At 36.9% G+C, this 24,612-nt stretch overlaps 1 protein-coding gene and 1 pseudogene across 1 annotated transcript; both read left to right on the top strand.

The window, feature by feature from the left end:
* Positions 1–397: 397 nt before the first annotated feature.
* Positions 398–7,922, top strand: TSBP1 (testis expressed basic protein 1). The gene is made up of 5 exons (XM_036248638.1): positions 398–635; positions 1,679–1,699; positions 2,403–2,417; positions 6,751–7,391; positions 7,656–7,922. The coding sequence occupies exons 1-5, from the start codon at positions 398–400 to the stop codon at positions 7,920–7,922; spliced, it is 1,182 nt and encodes a 393-aa protein (XP_036104531.1).
* Positions 7,923–8,620: 698 nt separating this feature from the next.
* Positions 8,621–24,612, top strand: part of LOC118621313 — a 42,921-nt pseudogene continuing 26,929 nt past the window's right edge.

Genomic DNA, 24,612 nt, shown 5'->3' with positions numbered 1-24,612 from the left:
ATAAATGGTGATGTAAAAAATAAAATGAATAGAATAGAATAAAATTAAATAAAAACAACTCAATAACAAAAAATCCAATTAAAAAATAGGCAGAGGAACTGAAGAAAATTTTTCCAAAGACATTCAAGTGGAAGCAGGTACATGAAAAGATACTCAACATCACGAATCATCAGGGAAATGCAAATCAAACCACAGTGAAGTAGCACCTCACACAGGTTAGAATGGCTATTATCAAGAACACAGAGATAAGTGTTGAAGAGGATGTGCAGAAAAGGGGAGCCCTTGCACACTGTTGGTGGGAATGTAAATTGTTTCAGCCACTATGGAAAACAATATTGAGTTTCCTCAGAAATTAAAAATAGAGCTAAAAGAATCTTCACAACCTGGACCCAGCAAAATGACTCCCACCAGGAAGGGTGGCAAGAAGGACTGTTCCGGCATCAACAAGGCAGTGACCAGAGAACACACCAACATTCACCAGCTCATCTACAGAGTGGGTTTCAAGAAGCGCGCCCCGTGGGAACTCAAAGAGATCTGGAAATTTGCCATGAAGGAGATGGGGACTCCAGATGTGTGCATTGACACCAGGCTCAACAAAGCTGTCTTAGCCAAAGAAATGCCCCTTACATGTCTGCGTCAGTTGTCCAGAACACGTTATTAGGATGAAGATTCACCCAACAAGCTCCACATGTTGGTTACCTAAGTACCTGTCACCACTTTCAAAAATCTACAGTTAATGCTGATTATCGAATGAAGTTATAAAACTGCAGAAAAAAAAAAAAGTAGATTCTCCAAATGACACAGAAATTTCATTCTCAGTGTATACCAAAGAAAATGAAAATAGGATATTAAAAACATGTATGCACTCCCTTGCTTATTACAGCATTATTCATAATAGCCAAACTATGGAGACACCTAATCCATATTAATGGATGAATGGATCAGATATGGCATATATATATACATACACACACACACACACACACACACACAATGGAATATTATTCAGCCATGAGAAAGGAGGACACCTGCAATTTACAACTTAAATGAACCTTGAGCACGTTATGCTAAGTGAACGAGTCAGACAGAGGAAGATGAGCACTGTATGGTATCATTTACATGTGGAATATAAAAATATATTCTGTGTCAAACATAAAAAAAAAGAAACTAAAATGGTGGTTCCAGAGGTTTGGGGGTATGAGATAGGACAGATACTGTTCAATGGTACAGACCTGTACTGAGTTGTAAACAAACCCTGGAGGTTTAATGCACAGTATAGTAAATATAGACAACAATATTATATTATAATTATCAAATTTGCTAAGAGATTAAAACATATAATTCCAACCACAAAAAAGAAAGGATCATTATGTAACCTGATAGAGGTGCTAATTATCCCTACACTGACAATCATGTTTGAGATGTACATGTATCAAGTTAACATGCCGTACACCTTAAATTTGCAAATATATTTCAATAAAAATTTTAAGTAAAGCACATAATCACAAATTCTTTTTAAACTACAAAAGGCTAAGAGAAGTGGAAGTTTCCCACACTTAAATAAATGGAATTTCGTTGCATGACATGAGATTCCACCCGGTGGGGAGGCTTGGGGACTGGAGAAGAAAGGAAAGCCCACTGAAATACCTACTGATGTGTTTGTCTTTGTCTCTTTCAGTTGACCGTTCTGGGAAAATTAGTAAGTTGGAGCATTCCTTTACCTTACCTATTTCTGTATCTAGGACCTTTGAATTTTTGTTTCCCAATTTTTTTGTATTCCACATTCTGCTACCTTTGTCAATATTTCTTAAATAATATTCTCATGTTTTGAGTCTTTCTTATCTACTTTCCTTTTATAACAAAATATAATACTCTTGTATTTGATTCGGGTATTTACTACCAAAGAAGATTGGTGGCACATATTCCCTTCAAGTCTGCCAACAAGACAGCATGTTTTCTTGTGCTATAATCTGGCAATGAATAATTTTTACTAAAAAAAATGTGAAGAATAGGTGTCGGGACAAAATAACGATTTTGCTCACTCACAGCCACACATATTTTCAAACTGATCTGAAGGATAATGAATTAAAAAAAAAAAAAGACTTGTGAAAAAGCAATGAAAGAAGGAAATTGCAATAGGAAAGTAGAAAATTGGTAAAATAGATGTTACTTATTCAAGGATTCAGTCCCCCACTCTAACTAAGTGGCGGCATCCTAAGGATCACTTCCCTGTGGAGCAGGCGGTAGGGCTTGGGCCAGCAGCATTCCTGAGGCTAACATGGGGGGTTTACACTCCCTGGTGCTCCTGTTCCTGCATTCACATGTACAGGGTATCACTGGGAGCTGGGTTCTACCTGAGTTAGAAAATTCCCACTGATCTTTCTTTTGTGTTTTATTTTTAGCATTATCTCCTATGGGTAAGTTTCTTATCTAATCTCAAGTGATATTTTATATTGTTTATAGTTATTTTCTGGCCTGGCTATTTCTGCTTTCACAAGAGATAACTTGTGCTTGTAAGGTCATTTTAAATATCCTTATTCTCCAGAATCAGCAATACTGTAATTATGTGGGGGTGATTGTTGTAGAGGAGATGAAGTTCATACAAAAGAGTGCCACAATCTCTGGCCATCTCCTGGGCTCTGAGAGGGTCTCCTCACCAGCTCCCAGCAAAATACAATGAAAGAAAGACTGGTTTCTGAATTCCATTAGTTCCTTGCTGGTATTGTAAAACTTTTTCTTATAAGTAAAGGCCTACTGTATCATATTAATAGAAAAAAAATAGTTAAGAACAAAATCTTATCTACTTTCTGTTGCCTCTAAATAACTTGACCTTTGAGGGACAGCAGGTATTGAACACCTGTTATATACTGTGCACTGTGCTAGGCATTTTCAAAAACAGTACCTCTTATTCCCGCAATAGCCCTGCCTGGTACCTATTATTATCCCCCACTTTACAGATCAGAAAACTGGCTCAGACATTTACCCAAGTTTAAAGAGTTGGTAAATAGCAGTGTCCGATGTAAACATAGGACTTCCTGTCTCTGAGGTAAACACACCTTCCACCCCAACATATTGCATCCTCAAATCACAAATTCTGTTTTTGTGATTACTCCTGAAACTTTACCTATAAATCAAATATTTATAAATACAAATATCCATCTACTAGAGAAGCTGTAAATTAAATGTACACAAAGATTAAAAATAAAAGACATTTAAATTGATGTCTGGCTTTTTAATTCAAATTTCTTTATATCAGGATTATTTAATGCATGGCTCAGCTCTTCAAGAAAATGATATGAAACAAAAGAAAGTAAAAAATTTTAAATTCTGTAAACAGATAATCATAAGAAGCAAGTAAGATATAATGTAGTGAAATACACTTCAAGCATCTCAAACATTCTAACCACTAAGAAACACAAAATATGCTATATATTTAATCATGTTTAAGCCTCACTCTTCTTTCTCAGTGTCCATTGTAATGAGGATTGGTTTATGATTGGGAGAGAGGGAGTGAAGTTGGAAGAGACCTGCATTCACAATGTATCTGCTCCCTCAAGTGCCCTGCCCACGTGGGGAAGGTGATGAGACTGCATTTTCCTTAAAAAGAAAGAGGGCTATGAGAAGGGTTCATAGGCCAATTCCCTTCCTGGAGGTAAATTAGTTTTTAATAAATACCTTTTCTTTAATTTCCAGAAAAACAATCAGTTTAACCTTTTAATTTTTTTTGCTTTAAAAGATATATTCTGATTGATTATATTTCAAACATAATCTTCCCAGTTAATATTTTTAGTGAAAAAAAAGGTCAAGGTTTAATTTATTTGTTCAAAGAAAGATTTATGACAGATCAACCCATCAGACTTCATTATCTCTCAAGTTGAGTCCCTTATTTTATCACCTCCATATTCAATTAATAAGTACATGATCTTTTTAAATGTTGACTCATGGCCTGAGAACTATAACGATTCATGTCCCGAATGCTTGAGAGATCTGGGGCCGTCTGGACCTGACTGTGCTCTCCCTGGCAGCCACGAGATTAAGAACCAAATAAGTTTAGTTTCCTAATAAAGCCCATGGTCTATTTTCTACACAGTACAATGATTGCCAAGGTCTTGATTAAATCTTTCAGTCTTATTAGAGTTTTGTTGTATAAGCTATCACCTGCAGTAAATGGACATTTAGTCAGGATTTACAAAGATTTATATTATGAAACTTTTGAATTCCAAAGGAAAAAATGATTTATTCACATCTGGATAAAAATCTCAAAGAAGGGAGAGAGGCTCTAACTTAGAATTTGGTGGAATAACGATCTGTGCCTTACTTCTTAAATGCAAAGTTGAAATAAAAGTGAACTTCACTTTGTGGGATAGCTAGACTCCTAAAAAATAAATAAATCCAAGTCAATCTAATTTCTGTTAATTAAGTTCAAGATAGAAATCATAGAGCAAAATATTAAAACATTCAAGGGTATTAAGATACTATTAGATAGAGGTCAGTGTAGTGGGAAAAATAATAAAATTCTTTATAAATTCTATAAAATTAGAAAAAATATAGCTAAAATAAACACTGTTTCATTAAATTCTAGAATACTTCATTTTGATTGACAGAATCTATACTATTTAGGAGGTAAATTTAGGTTAAAAATGGGTCATGTAGTAATATACACAGTAGTAAATAAACATGAAACAAATTACCCCCCAGGAGATGGTACAACTAACAATGATTCATATATTAAGAAAAATCATTTTGTTTAGAAGTACCTTCCATGGAATTCATAAACTTAGAAGCTTCAGTGGAAGAACACACCACTTTTCACTCCACACTATACCACAAACTGAATAAGTGCCCACTGGTGGTACTGACAGATATCAAGATATCCTGGGCTGTTTTTCTCAGTACATAAATGCTTAGGCTATATTACCACTGATTTTCATTAGAGAATTTGAAATGAGTTTGTCTAGAATAAAATGTCAGTTCTCATATCTTACTGAACAAGCACTATTGAGGAAAATATACCAAAAGGTTCAGAAAGTACTAATGCAGCATTTCTAAGGTAATTTTTATTTTGTTGTCAACAATTTTAAATATCAAACAGAAAACACTGAACTGCAACACCCATTTTGACTCATAGTTACCTTCTTATTTAATACAGGTGTGTCTCACTTTACTACTGGTCAAATATAGTTATGTGTATGTCAATTTTTCAAACAATAAACTCTAAATTCAAAAAGCTTTTAATATTTAAAAAGTCAAATAATTAATTATTATGCAAAAAGTCTTCCTGTAATTCAATAAACCATTCCTCTAAATTATTTGGTTGGAACTAAGAATAATTTGTCTCGATAGTTCAGAGAGAGTTCTTGCACACACTATGTCATGTGGTGTAGTAATAGCCAATATTTATTGACTACTTACTATGTTCCATGTGGTGTACTGAGTGCTTTACTTAGATGATAATATTTAATCCTCATAACACTTTGGTGAAGTAGCTACTACTATTGCTCCCATTTTACATATAAGAAAGTAGTGTTTGTCCAAGTTCACCCAGCTAGTTAGGTGTGGAGCTAAGATTTGAACTAGTCTTACTCTTTAAACTATCTGTCTAGAATAGTTAAATAACTCCACAAAATGGGCAGAGCAGACTAAACATGAGGTGTGAGTCTTTGGGGATTAATTGATTTACCCAAATAAACCCTGCTGGCAGGAATACTAAACCCAGGTGTTCTGATTCATCTTTTAAATTCAATATTCTTTCTACTATATTAATATTCAATGTTAAAATTTTATTTTCAAAGCAAACATACCTCTGCTCCATAGCACGAATCCACACAATTCTCCTTAGTAGCACAGATATTCTTTAATTACTTAATTCAGAGAATCAAATCACTAAAAATAATAATAAAATAAAATTTTAAAAATAGCTGAAGCTAGCTAACAAATTCAAATGTTTTAGGTAACACATAAATAACACATAGCAGAGCTGATTTACCTATACATAATAAAAAGGACCTGAACCTTTTACAAAGTGAGTTAGCAGATACTACAAGAAACACTCTACTGGTAGTGGTTACATCTGAACTCTGGAGTTTAACTACTCAGGTTCAAATCCTAGCTTCACCACTGCTAAGTTCATGACCAAATTCACATTTATTTAAACTTTCTGTGCCTCAGTTTCTTCATCTGTAAAATGGGGGTAATAATAGTACTTACCCTATAAGGTCATTGTGAGGATTAAATGAATACGTATAAAGTGTTCAGAGCAATGAGTGCCTTGTGTGTAGCAAGCACTTAATAAATATCAGCTAGCATTATTATTACCTTTACCTAATAAGATGCGCTTTTATTTGATATTGAAAGCATATTTGGGTTTTCTGTTATAAGAAACAATATTACTTATTTTCACAATTGTTTCTAAAAATAAATTCTACTTTTCAGAATACATCCTTCTCTAGCTATTAAGCATTATTTGTCAGCCATAATACACTGAACAAATGTCAGCTCATTTATACTACATTGTACCGTTTCTTTTATTAATCTCCCAATTTATTGAAAAGAGTCAGGAATTTTATCCATATTTAATATAATTTTATGTGTAGTATTCCACCATTTCATATTTTCAGGAAAAACTCAAGTTATCTTCAGTCTGTCAGTTTTAAGACCAAAAAAAGAAAAGAAAGATACCAATATCAGGGGGGAAAGTAGGAATAAAGAAAAAGTACTTATCTGAACCGTGCACTTTTGTTGTGTGCTCAGTTATATTTCCAGGTTACATGGATGGAGATCTTGCAAAACAATCAGACCCCAGAGCCCCGATTCTAAAAAGTGGAGGCACTACAAAGTCTAAGAGTAGCGACGAAGAAAACAAGGAAGCACTAAAGAAGGAAATCTCATTCGTAGATTCTGATAAGTCCTTAAAACACAAAAAAAAGTCAGAAAGCAGAGCAAAAGACATTGAGTTGGAGAAAGAGGAGATAGGAATGGAGGCCAAGGTGAAGAAGAGTAAGGACCAAATACCAAAAGAACCAAACATAAAAGTAAAGAAGAGTGTGTCCAAAACACCACAAGAACAAGAATCTCAGGTAGAGGAGAGTGAGGACAAAAAACCAAAAGGACCCAAAAAAAAAGTAAAGGAGAGTGAAGACAAAACACCACAAGAACAAGAATCTCAGGTAGAGGAGAGTGAGGACAAAAAACCAAAAGGACCCAAAAAAAAAGTAAAGGAGAGTGAAGACAAAACACCACAAGAACAAGAATCTCAGGTAGAGGAGAGTGAGGACAAAAAACCGAAAGGACCCAAAAAAAAAGTAAAGGAGAGTGAAGACAAAACACCACAAGACCAAGAATCTCAGGTAGAGAAGGGTGAGGACAAAAAACCAAAAGGACCAAAAAAAACAGTAAAGAAGGAGTCTGAGATATCACAAGGGAAAGAATCTCAGGTAGAGGGTGAGGCCAAACCACCAAAAGAACCAAAGAAAACAGTCAAGAAGAAGGAGTCTGAGACACCACAAGGGAAAGAATCTCAGGTAGAGGGTGAGGCCAAACCACCAAAAGAACCAAAGAAAACAGTCAAGAAGAAGGAGTCTGAGACACCACAAGGGCAAGAATCTCAGGTAGAAGGTGAGGCCAAACCACCAAAAGAACCAAAGAAAACAGTCAAGAAGAAGGAGTCTGAGACACCACAAGGGCAAGAATCTCAAGTAAAAGGGGAGAAATCTGAAGCTAAAGGAAAACAGAAGAAAGCAAAGGAAGCTGCCGAAAAGGATACAGATACAAAAGAAAAGGATGCCCAAAACAAGCAAGACAGTGAAGGAAAGGACAAAGTTAAAGGAAAGAAAGAACCACCAGCCAAGGGTAAAAAAGCAGAAGAAGGTAAAAAAGCTGAAGCGGGTAAAAAAGCAGAAGCAAAAAAGGGCAAAGACAAGTAAAGGAAAGAAGTTCAACAAAAAGAGGAAGAGTGAAAAGAAAGGAAAGGAAGGCCCGTAAGACAACTGACTTAATGGTTCCCACCTCCAGATCCAAGTCAAATCCCAGCCACTGCTTAAGTGGCTTGTAATTATAGACTTTAATCTATACATCTGCAGAGTTTCTGCTCTTTGGAAGTTTTACCATTTTTAGACCTCTCAACCACAAACTCAGTTTCCAGCTGTTTTATAAGTTGATGCTTACATTACTTAGTCAAGACTGAATACTTTCTGAAATAAAACACTTTTATTAAATAAATGTATAATAATTTTTTGACAAATATTCTCTCTCTGTGAATACCTAACCAACCAACCAACAAATTTTCATGGTGGGCCTAATGTTTGCAAGGCACTGTTCTGGCAATAATGGTATATAGAAAAAATGTAAGTCAGAGTCCCTGCAATCAAATAACATGTAACATATATAGTGGCATAATCTGGGAATTTTTGAAAAAATAAAATTGAAGTGTCAAAGTGTAGTTAAGATGGACAATACAATCAAAGTTAGCAACCTCTAGGAATAAGAAGGTAAAGGGGATATCTTCATGGGGAAGGGAATGATGGTTATGTGCCATGTCTCAAAAGATCAATAGGGGGAAAGGAGAAACATCTGTAACAAAAACAAATTTAAAAAAAATTTTAAAGATCAATAAGATGTTACTATGCGGATGAAAGAGCAGAGGGGAAAAGGCAGAGGACTGCAGACGGCTGTGCCCTGTGGGGAGAAGGCAGCTGAATCATTGCAGCAGGTTCATGAGAACTATTCGGGGTATAATTTTGAAAAGGAAGGTAAAAGAAGATTCTGAACAGATGTGAAACACAAACCTGAAATTTGTATTATACTCATCAGGAAAATGGATGCTTTCTGGGGTACTTGTGAAGGAGAGTCAAATGAATAAGTTTGCATTATTAAAATGTTAATTTTGTGATCGTGCAAAATACATTGGAAAGGAAAAATATCCTAGGTAGTAAATCTAGTTAAGAGGTACTTAGAATAATACGTGATGGAAAAAATAAATAGAAGGATTAGATATGAGATATTTTTTCAATAAGGATTCATTACTCCATGATGACTGCCTACATATAAGTAAGGGAAAGAAAAATATTGATGACTCCATTATTCTTTGAAACTGGGTGACAGAAAATCAGTATCAGACTAAGAGCTAGTTTATGGAACAGGGAGGGAACAACAAATTGTTGAGTTTGAATGGACAAACAATAGCACATCATTTGAGAGAGAGTCAGTCCAACGGAGGTAGCAGTTGAAGGCGTAAGAGTAAGCAAGCTCCCAGGAGCAAGTACAGAGCTAGCAGAAGCAGAGCTAGTGCAGGTGCAAGAACTAAGCCTGCAACATGTGATAGGTTGGAGAAGAAAACTGACTAAGATAGGAAGATGTAAGGAAAACCTGCACAATGAGTGAGTTTCAAAAAGAAAGGATGATTACAAGATAGCTGAGACTTCAAGGAGAATAAGGTCTGAGAGACCATGACAGTGGCTATTTGTAGATAGCTGATGAACTTGTAAGGAGCACTTTTCAAAGAGAGGTGGTGAAGAGAAGAATTGAAGCAGGCAGAAAATAGAAACACAGGCAAGTAGTTGCAGAAAGTGTCTTCCGATAAAGTCCATTTTAGTCTGCTTTAAAAGCAAGGTTTTCAGGAATTTTATTTTTATACTACTCATTCTGTGCTGGTTAACCCATACTCTGAATATTACATTCAATCTTGTCACGGATGTGGATAAACCAGAGTACCTTCAGAAGAGACAGATTACGATGGTAAGGGGAACCAAATCATTTCAAGAGAGTAGGAAGTTCCACAGCTTCACCTGGGGGAGAAAAACATACAGGAGACAAGAATTATTTTCAAATATATGAAGGTTCATCATGAATTAGAATATTTTGTATGGCCCCAAGGAAATAACACCAGTGAATGAAAGGTTCAAGGTAACAGCTTCTGTCTCCGCGTAAGGGGAAGCGGGACGCCTGACAGAAGTTAAGACTGCGGGTCTTTGTCGGGTATGTTGCAGAAGAAGTTCTTAGGAATCAGCTGAGTTGTTGGAATAGATCATTTTATGAGTCTGTAATTCAGAGTATAAAATTATTTGAACTAATCAGATGTCTTCCAAGGAACCTTTTCAAACTAATCTAGTATGCTAGAATTCTTTAGAGAGGTTTGACCAAAGAGAGAGGGTGGGGAGTGAGGCCATATTTTAGCACCTGCCCAAAGTATAATACGTTTCATAAATGGCTCATTCTACCTACAAGCTGAAGAGAGCAGCTGCACAGCTTCTAGCACAATTCAAACCACTGTGTGCTCCGGCCCAACCACAGTACAAAAGCCTAAATTAATTTTAGAAGTCACAAAACCCTGAGGCTTTCGATGAACCACATAGATTTAGCAAGATTGAATTGCAAAAAAGGAGGGGCCGGGAAGAAATATGGAACATGACATTTTTATATTGTAAATTACTTCTATGCCCCTGGAACATACAATTTAGAGATTTTACCAGTCTCAGTTGACTTATCATTTGTATATATTATTCTATTATCAGGGGGGAATGTGACCAGAAGGCTTTTAATATAGTTTAAAAACATTCAGGTTTCCATGACCCTTCTGTCATTGTTCCAGAGCTCTCTCTGGCTCACTGGCAGCTGGCTCGTAGGCTTCAGAAGGCTATGAGAAATGCAGCTTCTCAGATTTCTGCTAAGAAGCAGAGACCCTGTCAAGGCAACACAGTAAACAGACTTGAGCAATCCGGCTCAGGTGACTCCATATCGGAATGTATATCCCACTGAACCAAGGATTCAGAAGGGATGAGCCCCGAGACGCCGCCCTGTGTGTTCTCTGTAATGGCTAGCTCACAGTGGAAACATTTCCATTCCCACTAGGTCACTGAAGGCGAGTTAAGTCATACAGTAGGAAACTCCAACTGTGACAACTGTGTGAACCATTCTCTAAAGGCCACCAAAACACAGGCCAGTGAAAAACAATTGTTAATCTTCAGAGATTCAGGAATGAAAATATGAAAGGACCCCAGAAAAAGGAAGAATAAAGGGAAACTGTCAAAATGACACCATGTTTAGCAAAATGATACAAATATTAGGAAAATGAATATGCATATGTACTTGCAACATAGTTTATATACAAAAGCAGAAATGTGGAACATAACAGAAAACCAACAGCAGTCAATTTTATTTTACAGAAAAGCTAACACAAATGTCAAATGCCCTGTTCACAAGAATAAGTAGAAACATACATCAAACACCTCAAGTCTTTTACTAAGAAAGTTAAAGAGAGGGGAGGGGAGAAAATTTGTAACTATGGGAGGTGATGGATGTTAGTAAACTTGTGATAATCATTTCACAATATACACATATATCATTATATTTTGCACCTTAAACTTACACACTCTTATATGTCATATCAATAAAACTGGGGGGGGGGAATAATCAAGTCTTACACTTAAAATATATACAGTTTTCGTCAATTATACCTTAGGAAAGATGGAAAGAAAAAAAAAGGAATGAGTGGAAACCTTAAGGAAATGAAAGCAGAAAATTTTTAAACCTGAATAAGAAATACAAAGATATTGGGAAATCAATAATTTATATAAAATCGGTTAGTGTGGCTGCTATTAAAAAAATATTTTTAAATGGAAAAAAAATATATCCTAGGTTAGAATTGCATTAAAAATGTGGTTTCCACCCTGGCCGGTTTGGCTCAGCGGTTAAGAGCATCGGCCGGCGGACTGGAGAGTCCCAGGTTCGGTTCCTGCTAAGGGCATGTACCTCGGTTGCTGTTTGTCCCCAGCCCCAGTTGGGGTCGTGTGGGTGGCAACCACTTGATGTGTCTCTCTCACATTGATGTTTCTCTCTCTCTCTTCCTCCCTCTCTCTCTCCTGCTCTATCTGAAGATAAATGAAAAAAACAAAAAACAAAAAAAGTCCTTGGGTGAGAATTTTTTTAAAATGTGGTTTTCCGTTGCCTCCAAATCTCTCTCACCCAGGTTATAACTGGTGGATCTAAGAAGTGAATGCAGGGAGCTGGTAAAGGGGAGAAGTATATATTTTAAAAATAGGATCCAAAGAGAAAAAATGATAAATTGAAATATCGATTAGAATATGCAGTTTTATATTTAAGAAAATTCCATTACTCTCCCTCTTTAAAACAGTTAAGAATAGGAAGAACGACTATATCTCTACTCTGTAGATGGAAGGTTCCAACTAGGTTTTGAAGAAATATAAGCCTATTTTTCTAGTGTTTAAGGAGTAAAGATACTTTTATCCATCATTGTCCAGAAATGTGAGCATCTGCCAAGACTGGGAAGTAAAACCTAAGGATGCCACACTACAGATTATACCTTTTGTAACACGGGTCTTTAAAACATTATATTTAAATCTTTATTAAATTACCTTCCAAAAATTAAAAATTCACAATGTTATTGATTCACCAGTGCTAACTTCCTATGAATCTTTCGTATCTTAAACATGCATGCAACATATATGAACATATATGCAAATGAGGTCAAACTACATACATTATTCTGCAACTTGATTTTTTTCGCTTAACAATATATCATGCAAATCGCTCCAGGTGAACAGACATCACTCTAAAGCATCATTGTCCTAGTATAGACTCCAGGAGTGTGAACAAATTACTGCTTATTCATTTCCTTCAAGTCAGACATTTGACTTCTCTCCAGCTTTTTGCCATTGGCATATGGTGCAACTGCCAGATGGAGCTGTAATAAACACCTTGGCACATGATAAGAATTGTACTTGTCACCCTGGCCAGTTTGGCTCTGTGGTTAGAGAGTTGGCCCAGGGACTGAAGGGTTACAGGTTCAATTCCTGGTCAAGAGCATGTACCTGGGTTGCAGGTTCGAACACCCACCCCAGTTGGGGTCGTGCAGGAGGCAAACAATCATGTATCTCTCTCACATCAATGTTTCTCTCCCTTTCTCTCCCTCCCTCCCTTCCTTCCTCCCTTCCACTCTCTAAAAATCAATGGAAAAATATCCTCAGGTGAGGATTAAAAAAAAAAAATTTTTTTTCTCTAGTATGGATTTTCAAAACCAGAGTTGCCAGTCAAAGGAAATGTGCGTTTTTAATGTTAATAGGTATACACAATCACTTTCCCAAAATTTTGTGAAAATTCACATTCTGACCAAGAAGTGTGAGATTTCAACTTTCCACACTATCTCACTGACACTGTAAATAGTGGCTACTTTAAATGTTGTCTATTTAATGAGAAAAGTGGTATCTAACTCTTGCTTTAACTGCATTTTCCTGACTACTGGTAGGATTGAGCATTTTTTCATAGGCTTTATTAGGCTTTTGGACTTCCTCTTCTGTGAATTACTCTTTTTAACTGGTAGTTTGTCCTTTTCTTATTCATTTTGTAGGTGCTTTTTGTGTATTAATGTTTTATCTGCCACTAATGTTGAAAAATGTTTTCCCAACATACTTGTTCTTTCTCTGCATCAATTCATTCATTTCCCTACAACTGTGTCTGGAACCCGGCCACCTCCTTCCTGGGGCCATCACGCCTTCCTCAGCCGCACCGGCACTGCCGACGGCCTCGGCACGGGACGTCTGCTGCCACCTCCTCTGCGGTCAGAATCACACTTTTCGAGTGGAAATTAGGTCACGTTACTTCTCTACTCAAGACCCTCCAGAGGCTTTCCGGTTCCCTCAACGTAAAAATCCAAATTCTTGTGGACTAGGAGGCCTTGGAGGACCCAGCTCTGCTCCCTCCCCAGGCTCTCTGCCTCCCTCCCTCCCTCCCACAGCCGCAGCCCGGGCGCCCCATTGCTCCTCCCAACCCAGCCGCAGCCAGGACCCTGATTCAGAGCGGGCTGGACCCTCTCCTCGAATACCCACACACTCATGTCCGCGACTCTTTACTGTCGCTAAAACAGGGCTCCCCACTCTCTGTCCCTTTGTCCTGATGTCTTTGAATGTATCTGTATCTGAATGTCCTGATTCCCTGAATGTATCACTACTTCGCGTTATGTATCTACTGGATTCTTTACTGACTTTCTCCCGAGAGAGGAGGTGAGGCGCGGTCGGCGTGGCCCGCACTGTTCGCTGGTTCCCACCCCGCGGACTTGGTTCACTGCGGAGGCTCCACTGCCTCGAGGAGTGTCTCACACATGGGAGATGCTCACAGAAAACCTGGAAAATGTAAAAAGGTATCATTTACTATACAAAACTTTGTTGCACTTAGTCAAATGTGTCACCCTTATCCTTGATAACTTCTGGGCTTTCAAAAGGGTCTTCATTATTACGGTGGTACATATATTGAGTTTCTTCTCTAAAATGTTTCCCTTTCACTCATTTAATCCGTTTGATGTGAACCAGGAGCTTCATTTTCCTTTCCTGCAGACAGAGACCACATAGGTGAGCAGCAGCCTCTGTGAGATAAGCCACCGTCTTCCCTCACATCGCGCATGCTCGATGAGTGGCGTTGCTTCCAAGAGGCAGAAATTGGTTCTTGGGAGTAAAAAAATTGTATTCTCTTTATGTATAAATCACAAACATTCATAAAGTACATAAGCAAATATATAGTATATTTGTGATATTAAATTTTTATTAGGGAAATGATGAGGATTAAAAAAAATCTTTAAAAGGCTCCTTAGAGGGGTGATAATAAAAAATAAAAAAGATTCCAATATTGTGCTGCTTTGATTAAACAGGCTTTATAGAAAATTTTAATATCTAGGAGTCATGTCCTTTTACTCTTCCGTTTTCATTGTTTTCTTGCCTGTATTGGACATACATCATGCCATGTGAACTTTAAAATAATTTACCTGACTCCCTCCAAATAAATGTAGCATTCTGATTGAAAATTAGTTAAATTTATATCACTATTGGAGATGTTTGCTATTATTATTATTATTATTAAGTCACCACCCAGAAATATATGAATCTTCATTGGTTTAGGTGTTGATTTTGGTGCTTTCATAACACTTTATAACTATCTTCTTATTAGTTCTCGTTATATTTATTCCTAGGTACTTATTAGTTTTTTGTCATTGTGAATGTAATTTCTTAAATTTTCTTTCTAATTAGTTTCAACCAGTATAGAGAAAAGATATTAATTTTGTATATCTATCTTGATCCATATACATTAGCAGACTTTCATGTAAATACTAATCATTTGTTAACCATCTGGGGTTTTCTACTATACGTTTGTAAAGACAGAAAATTCTGCTGTACACATTTGGTGTGCACACATTTTGAGCATGCATTGTTAGGTGTATTCAGGCTCCAGATTCTTCTGGAGGAATCCTTTCTTCTATTAATATTGAATGAAATATTATTTCTAATAATGTTTCCTGATTTTAATTCTACTTTAATAGATAGTTTTATTTTGGTTACTATTTCCCCCTATGATGTCTGTTTCTATTATTTTATTCTTGAGATTCCAATATCTCATGTGAATAAAAATAACTGGATTATTTCCGAATCTTAGAGTATATGACTTGTAAAGTTTCAGTCATCTGTATTTTATTTTATTTTTTATTAATTTATTTATTTTTGTTACAGATGTTTCTCCTTTTTCCCCCAATGATTCCCCCATCCGCCTCCCTCCCCACCCTGTCCCCAACCCCATTGTCCATGTCCATTGTTCATGCATACATGCATATAAGTTCTGTGGTTTATCTCTCCCCCACAACCACCTCTTCTGGGGATTGTCAGTCTGTACCCCACTTCTACATCTCTGGGACTATCCCATTCCTCAGACTGCTATGTTCATTATACTCCACAAATAAGTGAGATCATATGATACTTGTCTTTCTCTGTTTGGCTTGTTTCGCTTAGGATGATATTTTCCAGGTCCCTCCATGTCATCTCAAAGGATAAGAGATCTTTCTTTCTTACAGCTGCATAGTACTCCACTGTGTATATGTACCACAGCAGTCATCTGTATTTTTTATGATTACTGATGTATTTGATTTTGGTCATACTTAGTGCTTCTTATAGAACATATTTCGAACTCCACTATTCCACTGACCTTGCTATTATTGTCTTTTATTTTTATTCTACTATGTTTTTAAGCACCTAAATATTCATCATGGTGATTATATTTAATTATACTTAAATATATTTAATTATATTTATTTAGATTCCTCATATGTTTACAAATATCTTTGCTTACTATTTGTTCTTATATCTTAATCTTTGTTTTGTGGTTTGATTTTCTTCTTGTGGACATACACCCTTTATTTGTATTTCAGCAAGGATCTGTGAAAAATAAATTTCCTGGACTTATGCTAGAAACATTTTTAATGTCACCTTCATTATCAAATAATATTTTTACTAGTAAGAAAATTTAGGTTGGTAATTTATTTTCTCTATGCTAATTGATGATATTATTCATTGCCTTTTGGTCTTTGTTTTTTCTCTATAAAAATCTGCTAAATACCGACTTAATTTATAGGTTATTTTGTATTTTTATCCGAGTGCTAGCATTTAAAATTATCTCTTGATATTACATAATGTCGCTACATATCCAGTGCATTTTTATTATTCCTATTTGTAATTCTGCAGCTTAAACCTTCAGAGTCCTGTCTTTCATCAGTTTTGAAAAATTCATACACATTATCAGCTTGAACTTTGCTCTTCCTCCATGCTTTCTATGTTTTCCTTCTGGAATTCACATTAAATTTATTTTGGACTTTCTCTTTCTAGTCTCTATTTCTGATAACCTTACTTTCACATTTTTAATATTTCTGCAATGTATTATAGTAATTTTCACTGGTCTGCCTTCCATTCACTAATTTTCTCTTCAGTGTCCGATGTACTGATTAGCCTATTGAGTTTTTAGTCAAGTTCTTCTTTTTTTCTTTTTTTTTATTAATTAATTTATTTTTGTTACAGATGTTTCTCCTTTTTCGCCCACTGATTCTCCCTTTCCCTTCCCTCCCTGCCCTGTCTGCAGCTTGGTTGTCCATGTCCATTGTTCATGCATACATGCATATAAGTTCTATGGTTTATGTCTCCCCCACCACCACCTCTTCTGGGGATTGTCAGTCCATACTCCAGTTCTACATCTCTGGGACTATCCCATTCCTCAGACTGTTTGGCTTGTTTCTCTTAGGATAATACTGTCCAGGTCCCTCCATGTCATCTCAAAGGATAAGAGATCTTTCTTTCTTACAGCTGCATAGTAATCCATTGTGTATATCTACCACTGCTTCTTTATCCATTCGTCTACTGATGGACACTTGGGCTGTTTCCAGATCTTAGCTAGTGTAAATAGTGCTGCTACAAATATATTCTTTCTGATTGGTGTTTCAGGCTTTGTAGGGTATATACCTAAAAGTAGGATCACTGGGTCAAATGAAAGTTCAATTTTTAATTTTTTGAGGTAACACCATATTGTTTTCCATATTGCCTGCACAAGTCTGCATTCACACCAGCAGTGTATTAGAGTCCCCTTTTCTCCACACTCTCGCCAACACTTGTTGTTTGATGATTTGTTGATGGCGGCCATTCTGACAGGTGTGAGGTGATACCTCATTGTTGTTTTAATTTGCATTTCTCTGATAATTAGTGATATTGAGCAGTTCTTCATATGTCTCTTAGCCATTTGTATGTCCTGTTTGGAGAGGTGTCTATTTAGTTCCTCTGCCCATTTTTTAATTGGGTTCTTTGTCTTTCTTTTGTGGAGTTGTATGAGCATTCTATATGTATTGGAAATTAACCCCTTATCTGATATATCATTGGCAATTATGCTCTCCCATGCAGTGGGTAGCCTTTCCATTTTGATGATTGTATCTTTTGCTGTGCAGAAGCTTTTGAGTTTGATGTAGTCCCATGTGTTTCTTTTCTCCTTTGTTTCTGTTGCCTTACGTGATGTACCAGTGAAAATTCTGCTGCGTATGATTTCTGAAAATTTGTTGCCTAAAATTTCTTCTAGGATTTTTATGGATTCATGAGTCACATTTAACTCTTTTATCCATTTTGAGTTTATTGTTGTGTAGGGCGTAAGTTGATGGTCTAGTTTCATTGTTTTGCATGTAGCTGTCCAATTTTCCAACACCACTTATTAAAGAAGCTGTCCTTACTCCATTGTAGCTCTTGCCACCATTGTCAAATATTAATTGAGCATACTGCCTTGGGTCCATTTCTGGGTTCTCTGTTCTGTTCCACTGGTCTGTATGCCTATTCTTGTGCCAGTACCAGGCTGTTTTGATTACAGTGGCTTTGTAGTATAACCTGAAATCTGGTAATATGATTCCTCCAACTTTGTTCTTTTTCAAGATTTAAGTGGCTTTTCGAGGTCTTTTTTCGTTGCATATGAACTTTTGAAGTATTTGTTCTAATTCTGGGAAGTATGCCATTGGTATTTTGATGGGGATTGCATTGAATCTACAGATTGCTTTGGGTAGTATGGGCATTTTAATGATGTTAATACTTCCAATCCATGTACAGGGCATGTGGTTCCACTTTTTTATATCTTCCTCTATTTCTTTTTTCAATGACATGTAGTTTTCTGCGAATAGGTCCTTTATTTCTTTGGTTAAGTTTATTCCTAGGTATCTTAATTTTTTTTGCCTTAATGGTAAATGGGATTGATTTCTTAGTTTCTCTTTCTGTGAGTTCATCATTGGTGTATAAGAATGCCATCAATTTCTTGACGTTAATTTTCTATCCTGCTACTTTGCCAAATTCATTTATTACGTCGCGTAAATTTTTGATGGAATCCTTGGGGTTTTCTACGTATAGCATCATGTAATCTGCAAATAATGACAGTTTCACTTTCTCCTTTCCAATTTGGATCCCTTTTATTTTTTCTTCATGTCTGATTGCTGTGGCTAAGACTTCCAGTATTATGTTAAATAACAGTGGCGAAAGTGAGCATCCTTGCCTTGTTCCTGTTCTTAAGGGAAATCCTTTTAGTTTTTGCACATTGAGTATGATGTTGGCTGTAGGTCTTTCATATATGGCCTTTATTATGTCAAGATATGATTTCTCCATTCCCACATTGCTGAGGGTTTTTATCAGAAATGGATGCTGAATTTTGTCAAAGGCTTTTTTGGCATCTATTGATATGAGCATGTGGTTTTTATTCTTCTTTTTTTCTATGTGATGTATCACGTTTATTGATTTGCGAATATTGTACCAGCCTTGCATCCCTGGGATGAACCCCACTTGGTCATGGTGAATAATTTTTTTGGTGTATTGCTGGATTCGATTTGCTAGTATTTTGTTCAGGATTTTGGCATCTATGTTCACCAGGGATACTGGCCTGTAGTTTTCTTTCTTTGTAGTGTCTTTTTCTTGTTTTGGAATTAGAATTATGGTGGCTTCATAAAACGAGTTTGGAAGGCTTCCTTCTTCTTGAATTTTTTGAAATAGTTTGAGGAGAATGGGTGTTAGTTCTTCTTTGAATGTTCGGTAAAACTCCCTTGTAAAGCAATCTGGGCCTGGGCTTTTGTTTGCTTGGAGAGTCTTGAAAATATCTTCAATTTCCTTAGTTGTTATTGGGCTGTTCCAGGTTTCTATCTCTTCCCGGTCCAGTTTTGGGAAACGATGTGTTTCTAGAAATTTGTCCATTTCGCTTAGATTGTCGAATTTGTTCCATATAATTGTTCATAATAGTTGTTAACGACGTTCTGTATTTCTGTGGTGTCAGTTGTTACTTCTCCTCTTTCATTTCTTATTTTGTGTATTTGGGTTCTCTCTCTTTGTTTCTTGGTGAATCTAGCTAAGGATCCATCAATCTTGTTTATCTTTTCGAAAAACCAGCTCTTTGTTTCATTGATCCTTTGAATTGTTTTTTTGGACTCTATGTCATTTATTTTTGCTCTGATCTTTATGATTTCCTTCCCTCTACTTGCTCTGGGGTTTTCTTTTTGTTTGCTCTCCAGTTCTTTAAGTTGTGAGGTTAGATAGTCTATTAGAGATTTTTCTTGTTTTTTGAGGTAGGCCTGCAGTGCTATGAACTTCCCTCTCAAACCTGATTGCAGGGCATCCCATAGATTTTGTGTTGTTGTGTGTTCATTTTCCTTTGTTTCCAGGAAGTTTTTAATTTCTTCCTTGATCTCTTCGGTAACCCATTCGTTGTTTAATAACATGCTATTTAGCTTCCATGTGTTCAAATGTCTTTGCATGTTTTGTTGCAATTGATTTCTGGTTTTATGCCATTGTGATCTGAGAAGATGTTTGATGTGATTTCAATCTTCTTGAACTTATAGAGACTTAGTTTGTGTCCTAACATGTGGTCTGTCTTTGAGAATGTTTCATGTGCACTTGAGAAGAATGTGAATTCTGTAGTTTTGGGGTGTAATTCTCTGTAGATATCTATTCAGTCCAATTGGTCTAGTGCTTCATTTAGAGTCTCTATTTCCTAACTAATTTTTTGTCTAGAACATCTATCCAGTGATGTCAGCGGGGTATTGAAGTCCCCTGCTATGATTGTATTGCTATCGATTTCTCCTTTGAAGTCCTCTAGAAGATTTTTAATATATTTTGGTGCTCCTATATTGGGTGCATATATGTTTATCAAGGTTATATCTTCCTGTTGGATAGATCCTTTCAATATTATGTAGTGGCCTTCTTTGTCTCTAGTTATGGCCTTCATTTTGAAATCTATTTTATCAGATAGTATTGCTACCCCAGCTTTTTTTTCTTTCCGTTTGCTTGGAAGATTTTTTTCCATCCCTTCACTTTCAACCTATGTGAGTCTTTTGTTGTGAGGTGGGTCTCTTGTAAACAACATATAGATGAGTCATGCTTTCTTATCCAATCAGCTACTCTGTGTCTTTTTATGGGAGCATTCAGTCCATTTACATTTAAGGTGATTATTGATATGTACTTATTTATTGCCATTTTTGTTTAGTGTGGTTCTATTTTTCTTCCCATTTCTCCTGCTTATTACAGCAGTTCTTTTAACATTTCTTGCAGTGCTGGTTTGGTGCTAATGTATTCCCTTAGCTTTCTTTTGTCTGGGAAGCTCTTTATTTGACCTTCCATTTTGAATGATAGCTTTGCTGGGTAGAGTAGTCTTGGATTCAGATCCTTGTTTTTCATGACCTTGATTACCTCATGTTATTCCCTTCTGGCCTATTGTGTCTCAGTTGAGAAGTCAGCTGAGAGTCTTATGGGGTTTCCTTTGTAGATAACCTGTTGCTTCTCTCTTGCTGCTTTTAGGATTTTCTCTTTGTCTTTGATTTTTTGCACTTTGATTACTATGTGTCTTGGTGTGGGCCTGTTCGGGTTCTTCTTACTTGGAGCTCTCTGTGCTTCTTGAACTTGAATGCCTTCTTCCTTCACCAAATTAGGGAAGTTTTCTGTCACTATTTCTTCAAATATATTCTCTAACCCTTTCTCATTTTCTTCTTCTTCGGGGACTCCTATGATGTGAATGTTATGACATTTCCAGTTGTCCCACAGTTCTCTTAAGCTGTCTTCCTGCTTTTTAATTCTCTTTTCCTTTTGGTTTTCTGATTGGTTGATTTTTTCTACCCTATCTTCTAATTCACTGATCCGGTCCTCTGCTTCCTCTACTTTGCTGTTTAGACACTCAATGTGTTGTTTATTTCTGCTATGTTATTCTTCATTTCTTTTTGGTGGTTTTTAATTTCCAACTGGTTGATTTTCAACATTTCTATGTCTTTACTCATGGTGCTCATGTCCTTACACATGCTGTTGAGCTTCCTCAACATCATGGCTCTGAATTCTAGTTCTATTAACTTGCTTAACTGCACCTCATTTATCTCATCTTCAGTAGAGGTCTCCTGTTCTTTCATTTGGCTTTTGTTTCTGTGTTTCACCATTCTGGCTATCACAGTGGACTTTGGAGCCTGCCAAATTTTCCCTGTGGATGTTGGTGTTCTGCTGTTTGTGGCTCCCTCTCCTGGGTTTGGATGAGGCAAGGAGGACCCACTTTAAACACCACTGTCAAGTCCTACTTTCCTGATTAGAGTTGCTAGCCCAGGGAATGGTAGTTATCCTCTAGCTTTTTTGCCTGGAGGCTATTAGTAGTGGTCACCTGAAGAACCTTGGTTTCTGAGTTGACTGAAAAACTCCCTCAGGTGCTCAGTGTAAGAGGATTTTCTGAGGGTGGGTCAGATGGTTGTTAATGGGCCTCCATAGCATTTCAATGGCCACCGGGTTGGGTTGGATCTCTGAGGGAGGGGCCACCACCTCTCCCCAGGGCCCTGGGAATGAATAAGATGACCACAGTCTTACATGGTTGCAACTCAGCGAAAGCTCTGAGCACCCTCCAAATCCCAAGTTTCCCCACACAGTTCCAGTCCGGTGTGCCCTCCCTCTGCCGGAGCCTAACGTGAGTGGCTGCTGCTAATTTAGCTTCTGTCCCAGCTCTGTGTTGTGGAGCCACTTGGGACTTTTACCTGAGGGTGCAGCTCCCAGCTAAAGGTCCCACTCCCAGCTAAGGGTCCTGCTCCCAGCTAAGGCCCTCGCTCCAGACCAAGGCTGTGGCAGCTCCCTGCCGAGGGCATAGCACCTAGCCGAGGGTGCACCTCCCAGCCAAGGTCGCAGGTCCCAGCCGAGCCCACAGGTCCCAGCCCAGCCCACAGGTCCCAACCAAGGGCATAGGTCCCAGCCGAGGGCACAGGTCCCGCCGAGACCACCGCAGGTCCCAGCCCAGGCTGTTGCGGACCGTGGGCTCCTGGTCCCCTCTCGTGTCTTCACAAGCCTACCAGGATTGAGTCAGTGTCCCTGGTTATGTGGTTCTCCAAGCTGCTTTTCGGTTGCCTTTTCCTGATGATTTGTCTTTATTTTTGTTGTAATTCCAGTTTGGTCCGGGGAGATGGTCTGTGTAGCTTCCATTCACTCCACTGCCATTTTTCAGTCCTCCAATTTCTAATATTTCACTTTCAGAAGTTCTATTTGATCCTCCTAGTGTTTTCTAATAGTGTCTTGTTGGGATTTTACTAGTTTTTATTCTTTTGTTAATCTCTTTAGTGTTTCTGTATAATTTCTCTAGAGTATGGATAAGCAAACTATTTCTGTAAAGTGCCATAAAATAAATATTTTCAGTTTTGCAAACAATATAGTTTTTGTTGCAACAATTCAACTCTATCATTATAGTGCAAATATAGTCATAGGCAATACATAAACCATCGGGCATGCTTGGATTTTGCCTCTGGTGAGCTGCATTTGACCCATGGGCTAGGGTTTGCAATCTGTGCTCTGTAATCCCAAAATCCTAAATTACTAATCACTCCTTCTCATTCTAGTTTACTATCAACAATTTTGTCAAATGTTATTTCTACATCTATTGAGACTACCATATCATTTTTCTTCTGTTAATATTGGGAACTACATTGATTGGTTCCTAACTGTCATACCAACTTTGCATTCTTTGGTCAAGGTGTATTCAACTTTTCATGTATTGCTGGATTCAGAAATGCTAATATTTTATTAAGATTTTTGTATTTACGTGCATGAGGGACATTGGTCTATAGATTGTTTTCTCTTGTAATAAGTCTTTGTTTGGATTTGGTAATGTTAACCTGGTAAAATAAGTAAAGAAGTGTTTACTCTTCCTCTATTTTCTAATTCCGTTTCTGTGGAATTGGTATTTCTTCTTCAAATGTTTAACAGAATTCACAGCAAATCCATATAGACCTGAAATTTTCATTGTAGGAATGATTCCAGTTGCAAATATATGTATCTTGATCTCGTTTTAATAATTTGTATCTTTTTAAGACACAAATTTTATTTTACTTTGCTTATCAGGTTTATTGGCCAAAAGTTCTTCATAATAGACCTCTGTCTGTAGTATCTATAGTGATTACCCCTTTTTCATTTCTGATATTGATAACTTATGTCATCTCTTTTTTTTTTTTCTTATTGCACCCATTTTATTTTTAAATCATATTGTCTCTTATCATTGACTTTTTCAATTTTTATTAATTTATTTTTGTTACAAATGTTTCTCCTTTTTCCCCCATAGACACCCTCCTTCCCACCCCCACCCCCAGCATTGTTGTCTATGTCCATTGGTTATGCTTACATTCATATATATTCTTTGGTTCATTTTATCCACCCCCCCACCCCCCCTTCTCTGTCAGTCTGAACTGTATTCCTTTCTATGTCTCTGGGTCTATTTTATTCATCAGCTTATTTTGTTTATTATATTCCACAAAAAAGTGAGATCATGTAGTATTTGTCTTTCTCTGATTGGCTTATTTCCCTTAGCATAATGCTCTCCAGGTCCCTCCATGTCGTTTCAAAGAATAAGAGGTCTTTCTTTCTTACAGCTGCATAGTATTCCATTGTGTATATGTACCACGGCTTTTCTATCCACTCATCTACTGATGGACACTTGGGCTGTTTCCAGATCTTAGCTATTGTAAATAGTGCTGCTATGAACATAGGGGTTCATATATTCTTTCTGATTGGTGTTTCCTGCTGCTTAGAATATATTCCTAGAAGTGGGATCACTGAGTCAAATGACAGTTCAATTTTTAATTTTTTGAGGAAACACTATAAAAATGGGCAGAGGACCTAAATAGACACTTCTCCAAAAAGGACATACAAATGGCCAAGAGACATATGAAAAAATGCTCAACATCACTAATCATCAGAGAGATGAAAATTAAAACAACTATGAGGTATCACCTCACACCTGTCAGAATGGCCGCCATCAACAAATCATCAAACAATAAGTGCT

This window comes from Molossus molossus, unplaced genomic scaffold, assembly GCF_014108415.1.
Source record: "Molossus molossus isolate mMolMol1 unplaced genomic scaffold, mMolMol1.p scaffold_m16_p_8, whole genome shotgun sequence".
Classification (NCBI taxonomy): Eukaryota; Metazoa; Chordata; class Mammalia; order Chiroptera; family Molossidae; genus Molossus; species Molossus molossus.
Note: the sequence above shows the minus strand (reverse complement) of the source record. Positions and strands in the feature narration are given on the sequence as shown.